The sequence below is a fragment of the Crocodylus porosus genome, unplaced genomic scaffold, assembly GCF_001723895.1.
Source record: "Crocodylus porosus isolate Cpor-Errol unplaced genomic scaffold, CroPor_comp1, whole genome shotgun sequence".
Classification (NCBI taxonomy): Eukaryota; Metazoa; Chordata; order Crocodylia; family Crocodylidae; genus Crocodylus; species Crocodylus porosus.
The window spans coordinates 106321777-106332683 of record NW_017728906.1 but is presented as its reverse complement, the minus strand read 5'-3'; the positions used below and the strand labels follow the sequence as shown (position 1 = coordinate 106332683).

Genomic DNA, 10907 nt, shown 5'->3' with positions numbered 1-10907 from the left:
TCGTCCACAAGACCCTCCTATGCTGCTGCTGTCACAGGAAAATAAAAAGTTAAAATTGAGGTTGACAGGGAAAGAAGAATCTGGTGTTGCCCATAGCACATTACTTACCCAGTACTACTGTCCTTGGGCCAGTGAAAGTTGGCACCACTGCTGCCATATACCTGAGATATTTATTTTGCTGCTGAAATCAAAACCAAGACAAACAGCTTCCATATAGCTAAGACAAGGAGGGGGGGCAACCTGGAGCCTGCAGGCCTGGCCCATGGAGCCATTTTATCTGGCCCACAGAGTCATGGGGCTTCAGTGGTGTTTTGGTGGAGAACAGGGCTTTCATCTGTGTGGCAAGAAGAGATGGTAACAGCAGCACTGTGGGAGCAGAGGGAGAGCAGTGACAGCAGCTATGTGAACTAGGGTGGAGGCAGCCCAAACTCAACACTAAGAACTGTTCAAGCAGCACCCCCACTCTCAAACTACTGACCCCTGATATAAGGTCTTGAGTTAGAATAGACTACAGCTACAAAGATAAAATTGCTAGGGCTTCACTCAGGAGATTACTGTGGACTTTTTATTGAACAAGCCTCCTAAAACTTCCATAGGCAAGTAAAAGAGAAGCTCTCTCAGCCCTCTAGGTGCAAAAACCACATAAATAGAAAGGAAGAAACTAGAAAGAAGCATACTGCTGATTAATTTTGAAAGAGAGTCAATCTGAATCTGCTATATATTAGATACATATTCAGTACAAGCCAAACCTCCACTCCTACTCCAGTTCTAGCTCATACCCCCTTACCATCCATACATACAAGCTTTACGGGGCACGGGATGAAGCCAAAGCTCATCTAGGGGGCATGGGGGTGGGGGCAACTTCCAACCCTGCACACATCCGTTGGGCACATGGGGTATAGGCAGGCTGCTGCTGAGCACTTCAGGGGTCAGGTTCTTCCTAGTGGGGGGGAGGGGGAGGGAGAGCTGGGCAACAGCAGCACTGGGATGGGGGGGACTATGGAGAATTTCGGGGTGGCTGCTGCCTTCCCTACCCCGAACGCAGCCTGGGCCCAGCCCCCACCCTACTCCACCAGGAAGAGCCTAGCACAACCTCCAGCCCCAAGCACATAGTGGCAGCCCACCCTTGCTCTGTGTAGATCCAGGGGGCATGTCAGGGTACACAGGGGTGGAAGCCACTCCCTCCCTGCGCACCCTGGATGAGCCACAGCTCCATCCCACACCTCCCCCTGCCCCTGACGCAGCCCCACTCCCTCCCTCACTACAGGGACCTGGATCTGCTCCCCGCCCCATGCCCCTTCCCTCCCCCCACTTTCTCCCAACAGACTTACCAGACAGAAGCTGCTCTGCAAGCTGCCGGGTTGTATATCAGCAATCAAATTGGTATCGGCCAATATGGCTTGTTAATAATCGGCCACCAGCATTGGCCCAAAAAATCTTTACTAGTTTACCCCTACCCAGCAGTGTGGAGAACAGCGTCTGGCTGGTAAGTCTGTTGTGGGGAAGGGAAGAGGAGGGAACCCCCAGAACAAGACCCCCAAGGTGAGGGAGGGAGGGGCAGGTGCTGCTCAGCCGGGATGGGAAAGGACTGTGGGCAGTTTGTCCGGGGGCAGTCAGCTCCCACTGCTGCACACCTGGGGTGGGGAGGCATGAGGGGCATGTACCCCACCCCCTCAATTTGTGCAGGTTTGAGGACAGGCTGCCTGTTGTGGGCTCATGGCCAGGGGCTGTGCCTGCCTCCTTCTGGCAGGAGGCCTAGGCCAGAGCTGTGCTCAGGGAAGGCAGCACTGGGAGGAGGGGCTACGGAGTGGGCTAGAGTCACCCCAAAATCCAGCATAGCCCCACTCCCAGCACTGCTGCTGCCCACCCCTTCCCGAGTGCAGCCCCGACACAGTCCCCTGCAGGAAAAGGCCGACACAGCCCCTGGCCCTGACCAGCAGGCTGCACGCTATCACCATGTGCACAAATCCAGAGAGCACATGCCCCCATGCCTCCCCAGGGGGTGTGCACAGCAGTGGGAAGCTGTCTTCCCACCACTATGCCCCCCAGAAGTGCCACCCACGGCTCCACCTTGTCCCCAACCCCCTCCGAGCAGCCCATACCCCACTCCCTCCATTCACCATTAGGCCTCAATCTGGCTCCCCCACACCCCTTCCCTCCCACAGACCTACCAACTGGATGTTGCTCTCCAAGATGTCAGGCTGCATTCCTGACCATGTGCATGGTGTGGCTGTGCGTAAGCAAGCAGCATTTATCAGTGGCATTACTGGCTACACCAGCCAAAGAAAGCCAACTGCTGATAATGTCAATTTACCCTTTATCAGTGCTGATCAGACAGGGACCAATATATCTATGCACCTCTATTTGTTGCAGAAGTCAGTACCTACATAGTTAATTCAACATGGGGTCAAAAGGAGAAAAAGGATGATATCATTCTTTAAGCAATTTATTGACACATGGAAAAATTTAATTCCCCCACTCCCACTCTGCAATGGTACTAGAAAATCACTTAAACCAAAACATTAGACAAGTTTGGGTGCTCAGTTCTAACAGCACCCAATTCAAAACCCTACACACTGAACACAGGATCATAGAAAAGTAGGGCTGGAAGCTATCTCATGAGGTCATCTAATCCAGCCCCCTGCTCAAGCAGGATTATCTCTAACTAAACCATCTCAGCCCAAAGTCCATCTAACTTCTAGAAAATTTTCAGGGATGAAGAGCCCACAGTTTCAATAGAAACCCCATTTGAATGACTTATCTACAACCCAAAATTCTTCCTAATCTCCAACCTAATTTTTCTCCACTGCTGGTTGAAACCATTGCTCCTAGTCCTGTTCTAAAAACCTAACCTGAGATCTAGTTTCTCTAAGTAAACTTTAACTTGGTCTTCCACTACCCTATGCTGTCTCCTTTCCTACCTCTGTTGCCAGCTGTATTTGTCATCTGGTAGCTGTCCTACTTTGTGAAGACATAAGTAAACAAGCCCACAGAATCATGGGGCTTCTGTGGTGTTTTGGGGAGAAGGGGGATTTGCCTGTGTGGCAAGGAGAGATGGTAGCAGCTGCACTATGGGGGAGCAGGGAGGAAACCCACACTTCAGACTTCTCTGCATTATCTGTACCTGGACTGCCTTCAGTAAGGGACCTATACTTTCTTTGGTGCTCCTCTTACTATTGACATTCTTGTAAAATCCCTTTTTATTACCCTCGTTAGCTGCATCTCTAATGATGCTTTGGCCTTCCTGATCTTTTCCCTACATGCTCTTCCCTACTAACATGCCCAAGTTTCCACTTTTTATAGGATTCCTTTTTGAGTTTCAACTCATTAAAAAGACTGCTGTCTAGCCGGGATGGTCTCCACTTACACTGCTCATTCTTCCACTGCATCAGGAAGCTTCTTTCTGCAGCCTTAATACAGTCTCCTTAAAATACATCCAGCTCTCCTGGACCCCTTTTTCCCCTCAGACTTGCCATCACAAACACCATTTTGATTTGGAGGTTTATGGGGTGTCATGATGAATGTATTTAGGTACTTTTCTGATTTTAAATGTGGTTTAATAAGAGGAACTTAGGAACTAAGGAGAAACAAGTAGATGTGACTGCTAAATTTCTCGTGCTATGGCAAGCAAATACACTAAAGCAAAAACAACTGCCACTCCCAGACATAAGCAGAATGTGATGTTATTGGGTTTGGCACCCAAAGCACTGTCTGCCTACAATGGAGAAATCAACTCCTTTATAGCAAAGGCACTTGAGAAAAATGGCCTATCAGCCAGAGAAATGCCAGATGTCCCAGGGAGAGAAGTTTCCAAGTTTCCAGAGGATACTGGATGAGAAACTGGGACAATGTTGGGGGTGGGGGGGCAGCAGGGCTGGCCTGGAGATATTATAGGGCAGTAAGATGGCTATGGTCTTTGAATTTTCTCAGGCCTTGGAAGAGTCTAGGTCCCCAGCAATCAGGGCTGGCAGAATTACCAGGATGGATGAACTCTTTATGTAATAAGTTATTTTGCTGATCTGCTCCTTACTGACTGCCTGTGGCACAGGATGATCACCAGGCAGGTATTCCAGGCTAGCTCATTCCATGGAAAGGGGGACCCTAAAAGTGTTTGCACAATCCAAAGGGAGGCCACCTAGAGCTGGCAAAGACTCCCCTGCTGTATTTGTGAGGTCTCGTATGAGGGCAGTGGAGCTGAGGCTTGCAAGTAGTCATCCCAAAACAAACCTTGGTCTGTTCCCGGGAACAAACAGTGGGACATTTGCATATACCACTTCAGTTTCTGCTTTTCTTAACTTTCAAGTAGTTGGTTAAAGAACTGAAGTGAAGAATAATAAAAAATAATATACATAAATATTTGTACTGCTCTTACAAAATCATGTCTAAACAGCATTTAATAAAAAAAACCCAACGCATTATTCCCTACCCAGAAGATTTTGCCTCCAAAAGAAAGAGAATTTGTACTAAGATAGAAAAGAGGTAGCAATCAGTCTATTTGAAAGGAAAACTTTGCATTATGATATGAAGATGAGGTATATGAATGTATTATTTGTTTAAAAAGGAAAACACATACTTTTTCTCCTTGGAAAAATCAGCAACATTTCTGAACCAAAGATAAGCCTACCTTCTTTAAAAATAATCAATCATTCAAAACAGAGTAGATGCCTTTTTTCACCCTCAAATTACCATATTTAAAGACAAGGTTTAAAAAAGCCCCTCATCTTACATTCACATACAAGGAAACCTCATTAAATATATTGCCTACCATTAAACTGCTGCCAAAAGCAGTATGGGCTCAGTAATGGAATCTAGCTATGAAGCTGATTAAATGCAGCCAACACTGAGCATGACTATAAAACACATGGCCCACATTGGTCAAACATGCTCATTGGAACCATGTAGGTATGTGTGTTCCCTCCACAAGAAACTGGCACCAGGCTTAAAGGTACTGCAATACCAGGCTGGCACCAAGAGAGCCAGAGCCAGCCGTGACCTTTGGTGCCACAAATGCTATATTTGAACTTAGCCAAAGAAGCTGATGAGTTACCACAACCCATCTAATTAACATTTAGTAGCCCGCCACTGAGCACAGACCCCATCAGTGCCATTTTTTTCAAGTCATGGTGAGCCACTGCACTGCATGCATGCATGCTTTTTTTCCCTCTTCACTCCCACAACTGAGTTGTCCCTTTCCAATGATTTGTTTCTTCACCAGCCTTAAATGTCTGGTAAATATCACCAAACAGGGCCCAAACAGTTCACCCCGATTCCCTGTCGCCCCCTCTCTCAGCTTGCTGCATATTAGTGTGGCCCTGTCCTCCATAAGGTGAAGTCGAACCATGTTGCCTTCTGCCTCAACTTCACATAAATTTTTGGAGGACCCCAGGACTCCCAACAAGAACACCTAGTTCTAGTCATGAGTCAGAGTTAATAAGCACACACAGATCCTTTCTGTGTGCATGGGGTCAGGGGGAAAGAGGTATAAGAGGAAGAAACTCACAGGAAGCAGAGTGAGGCAGCTAGCTATCTGACCCCCAAGATTTATTTTCCCTGTTGCAGCACAGGGAGGGGAACAAATTCAAGCCAAACCTCCAATAATTAGATTCTACACCTGGAAAAGTATAACAAATTTATAAGTTTAGCATCTATAGAATCTAATTATTGAGAGATCATCTTATATTTGAGTAAATATGGTATTTGCAGATGGCCTGTAATTGTGATAACCACTACTATGACAAATTAAATGTTATAATTGAGGCTTTGCAATTTAGGACTTCACACTTACAGCATGTGGGCAGAGACCGTACAAGTTTATGGGTCTCTATTATTTCACATAGTACCACCTTTATGCTATCCAGAGTTCTTTACCTACAAAGCAAAAGCTTTATTTTACCATTGACATCAAGCATAATATATACACGTATAATTTTGCTCATGTAAGTGTTTATCCTACAAGCCTAATCTGAAACATTCAGTCTTTAATTTGCAGTTTTTTAAGAAGCAATAAATTTATCTTATGCCTTTTATGAATTTCCATTTCATCCATCACATTCGAACAGTCTATATTACACCTTATGTCTTCCATTACTGCAAAAAAGGGAAAATCAAACATACTGAACCACAAAACTGTTCCTTTAAAAAAAATTAGTGATTTCAAAGGTATGTGCAGGAGATGGATGGACACTCTGGCCTGGAAACTGGCCCCAAAGAGAGCTCTCCAGTTTATAAGAGGACTGGAGTGAGGGGACACAGAATCTGAAAGGTTAAAAAAAAGAGAGAGAAAAATAAACAAACCCCACCATACATATGTTTTACATTTTAATGTGTTCTTTATTATTCCTTATCTATTATCACACTGCCGCATTGACCAGATAGTCACCAGTGAAGGACACATGAATGTGAAGTTTTAATTTCAAGTCTCTGGTGTCTGAAAAACACATACTGGATAGCTAGAAAGCCTATTAAGATCCACAGTCACACACAGATATAGCTATAGATATAGCTATAGCTATATCTATATATGTACGTGTTTTTATAGGCTTTCCAGCTATCCATGTTTTTAAACGTATTGCAGGGGGGAAAGAAGAGAAATACATATGCCTTCTAGGTATCCATGTTTTTGGATATAGCTATACATGTTCATGTGAATATGCATGCATGCAGACATATACAGGTACTCCTGATTTATCATCATCCCGGTTAATGCCGTTTCATTTTCATGTTGTCGATCTATTAGAGAACATACTTGTCTGAAGTTGTGCAATGTTTGGTTATAACGCTGCTTGACTGCCACCTGCTAGTAGGTAACTACTGCGACACAACTGGATTTGATTAACATCGTTTCACTTAAAGTCACATTTTTCAAGAATGTAACTACGACATTAAGTGAGGAGTAGCTGTAGCCTGTAAACACACACACAACAATATATAATTATACATACATAGATATGTATATACCTAAAAACACAGATAGCTGCAAAGCCACAAACACATATGCACACTTGTCTTTCCAGCTATCCATGTTCTTAGATCCACAGATATGCATGTATGCATGTGTATATATGTATGTATACATACATATATATCCAGGTGTCCAGTCAGGGTGTCTAGACTGTGAAATAAGTTCTCTCTATAAGTGATGCAATCACCTACCCTAGAATTCTTCAAGAAGATACTAGACAATCGCCTTGCCCCCAGTTATTTTTTCTGCCTGGTGCAAGCGACTGGACCCAATGATCTTCCAAGGTCCCTTCCAGTCTTACAATCTATGAATATTGGGGGGGCGGGGAACAACACACACAACACAAGCACACATATGTTCATGGTGGGGGAGGGCTTTCTAGTTATCCATGTTTTGTGTGTGTTAATGTGCATCTGCATAGGCTTATAGGCTTTCCAACATACGTGCACACCTTACTGGCTTTCCAGATATCCATGTTTTTAGGTAGACAGATACACATGTATATATGGGAGGAGGGGGTGTGTGTAGCCTTTCCAATTGTTCATGTTTTTAGAGATGTAGAGAAGTGTGTGTGTGTGTGTGTGTGTGTTTTTAGAGATGTAGAGAAATACGTATATCTATATATCTGTGTGCCCAGACGTATAGGCTTTCCAGCTTTGATACACAGACACAGGCACACAAATATCTGGGCAACCTGAACCCCGGGCCAAGCAGGATCAACTAGAGGAGCAAGCATCCCCCGCAGCGCACCCCAGCTGCCGGAGAAGCGGGGGTGACGTCACGCGGGCTCGCCCAAGCCCTGGCTCGAGCCCCGCGGGCCGTTGGGCGGACGCACCCACCCCCCACACGAAGGCCCTGAAGGTCACGGTTCCCCTCCTTCTCCTTCGGTCGGCCTGCGGAAAAACCCTGCCCACTCAGCGGCCCAGGCCGGGCCGAGGCGCCGCGAGACTCACCTGCATCCCCGGCAGGCCCGGCTGCACCGGCGAGTGCGCCATGGCGGCGGCGGCTCCGGATGTCCCTCTCCGCTCAGCTCATCGCCCAGCCCCGCGCCCCGCCGGGTCAGGTCGGGCGGTCATGGACGCTGTAGCCGCCGCGGCGCCCGCCCCATCCCCTGCGCGGCGCAGCCGTTCCGGGTCTCGCGCAGGCCCCGCTAGCAGCAAGAGAACAGCCCGAAAGGGAGGGGCGGGGCTTCAGCCGCGCGCCCTGCCCCCTGCTACCTGCCGGCGGCACCAGGCCCGCCCCCCGAACCCTGCGCGGCCCCGCCCCCAGCTCATCCAGAAGGGAAGGGCGGGAGGGGCGACCTCTCCCACGAACCCCCTCCGCTCCTCTCCTGCCCGCAGCGGAGCAGCGCATGCGTAGTGACGCGACCCCGCTGCTCGGCGGCGGTTGGCCACACCCGAAGCCCTGCCCCCCTAGCACAGAAAGACGCCGTCTTGGGGTGAGGGTTAGAAGCGATGTCAACACCAGTACCTATCTAGTATACAGGGCTCCTGGGTTTTTTCTGATTAAAAACAATATCCCTAATGTTTGGATTGCAGAGAGTAATTTAAAATCCACATTGTTCCGTGATTAAAATGAAATACCATACCTATGCATGATGGGAGCATTACAAGGGTCCATGAAGGGGCTGCTTGGGTGGGCCTCTGGGGTCCTGTGGGGAGCACATGTGTCCTGCTAGATAGATATTCTTATCAGGACACTTCTCCCCACACAGCCCTTTTGTGGGCCCTCATAGTGCCCCCATCACCCCACAAGGAGCATGTGTACCCCTTACCTCCCTTCACAACCCCCTTTTGTGCACACAAAGGGCTGGCGGGGTGGAGCTGGGGGCAAAGACCACTAAAGATGGCTGGAGGGTGGGTCCAGGGGAGGATGGCCAGTCCCCTGGGGGCACTTATGACTGCCCCTGTGCCCTGGCAGGGTTGGGAAGTCAGTCCAGGGAAGGCCCTTGGCATGAATGGAAGGAGGCCTGCAGGACAGAGTGACCGGGGCGCCCTGCCCCTGCCTAACGGGGATGGAGAGGCCCTTCCTGAGGCGGTGAGAAGGCAGCACTTGCTGAGCAGGTGGAGATGGAGCCCACTGGCTGAGGGAGACCACGGGGCATGGGCACGGCAGCCATGAGAGCGAGACCACAGTGCATGGCCACAACAGCCCCCATGGACCTTCTGGCAGGCCAGGACACGCAACCTTCTTGTAAAGATCAGACAGAAGCCACCCGCAAAGGGGCTTTTGAGAGGTAACAGGGAGAATCCCCAAACCCCTGGTAAACTGGCCCCCTCAGTCACTGATCCAACCAAGCATGAAGCCAAGGGCAGCCTGAGGGTGCACTACAGGCAAAATCTGCCCTCCATTACAAACAAGCGCAATGGCAAAGACTACTTGGTAGCATTGAGGGGATGTTGTAGCCATGACAGACCTGGATTGTGCAAAAAGCAAGTGTTGTTGTGGGCAATATCTTTTATTGACTGAACTGCACTGTAGGGCATAGACTTAGACAAGCTTTCAAATGCAAGGCATTAATTTGGTTGTGTAAGAGTAATGGTGTAGCCGGGGTGGTCCAGAAATTATGTGAGGCGAGGATTTCTTAGAGTGATCTCTTTTATTGGACCAACTGTATAGTGGGATAGAGATAGCCAAGCTTTTGAGTGCAAGACATTCTTCATCAGGTGTAATCAGAACAAGCATCTGGTGAAGTAAGCTTCCGCCCACAAAATCTCGTGCTACATCTGCATCTACATCTATCTTAGTCTATTCAGTCTTTCAGAACAAACCAGGCACAGCATAGTAAACATGCCTCAACTTTTTTTCACTATCCTGTGCCTGTCTTGTTCTGGTCACAGGAGTTTGAAAGAATATTTAGAAACTTAAAAGGCATATATAGTTTTTCTCATGTATTAATTTTTTCTAAAGAGAAACCCCACTTTTCCTATCTTTAACTTAATCTAGTATGAATTAGCTAGTAACAAACATCAGAAGTATTAATTGCACTCACGTTCTGCCTATGCACAACAGGTCTCTGTTGCATGGCATTCTGGGCAGGACCGGTACTTTTGGGGGATGGTTTCTTTTTTCTTAAAGCTCTAATACTTCAACTGTTTGCATTGGTCCTTCGAATTTTGATAGAGTGAATGCTGATAATTTAAATTTGTCTTTTTCTTGTCCAATGAAAAGTCCATTTGGAGTGAGTATAGTTATAAAACATTAATAATCACTATTTCCCTCCCCTCACCTGTGTTTCTCAGGAAGCTTTTGGCAACATGCCAAACTATTTGCTTATTGCAAACATTGTAGAGAGCTGGGTGTGTGCTGCTACCAAAGGAATACTGGCAACTGGAACCTGTCAAAGCAAGTGTAGAAAAGTGGTTGGGGAAGGAGAGGGCAGGAACAAGCAGATCAGATTATCTTCTCACACATGGTCTCTTGAGTCCAGCCCATGTTCACAGCATCTCACCCCTTCTTCTAGAATCCATCCATTAGATCCCCTAAGGGGGAGAGTAGTGTGCACACAAGCCAGGCCAGGCTTCTTTTTACATATATGTTTGCAAACACAAAGTTCCCCCCCCCACACACACTCCACTAGAAATCCATAACATCAGAGCTAGCAGAAAACAGACTTCTCTCTGCTAAATTTTGTTTGTGGTAACAGTCTGTGCCCTGGTATTAAAATTTAGGACAGAAAACTTTTAGAATACATTTTGGAAGGGAAGGGAAAGGTGGCTATTACAGTGATACATTTGTAACACTTGTGGATCATTTTACTTTTTCCATAGAAAATATGAATTCAAGTACAAAACACTTCTGTTAATAGAAACTTATATAGGTTGAAAAGTCAAATGCTCAAACTTTAGGAAATGCCAGATTGGAATTTGCTTATTCAGCCTTAATTACTGTTTTCTGAGTGTGTGTTCTAGTATAGTTCTAATGATTTCACAGTGATTTTTCCACA

At 47.0% G+C, this 10907-nt stretch overlaps 1 protein-coding gene across 5 annotated transcripts in view; it reads right to left on the bottom strand.

The window, feature by feature from the left end:
- The window catches only part of STK24 (serine/threonine kinase 24), a 159413-nt gene extending 151298 nt beyond the window's left edge, over positions 1 to 8115 (bottom strand). For 2 of the 5 annotated variants that reach the window (XM_019529727.1, XM_019529728.1), the window contains exons 1-2: positions 4228 to 4297; positions 2172 to 2383 (exon numbers count right to left, since the gene is read on the bottom strand). In XM_019529727.1, coding sequence (XP_019385272.1) covers positions 2172 to 2264 — 93 coding nt within the window. In that variant the 5' untranslated portion in view covers positions 2265 to 2383; positions 4228 to 4297. Of the gene's footprint in view, positions 1 to 2171; positions 2388 to 4227; positions 4298 to 7914 lie in introns of those variants that run through there. The other 3 variants (XM_019529724.1, XM_019529726.1, XM_019529725.1) reach the window with 3 other exon arrangements.
- Positions 8116 to 10907: the final 2792 nt, after the last annotated feature.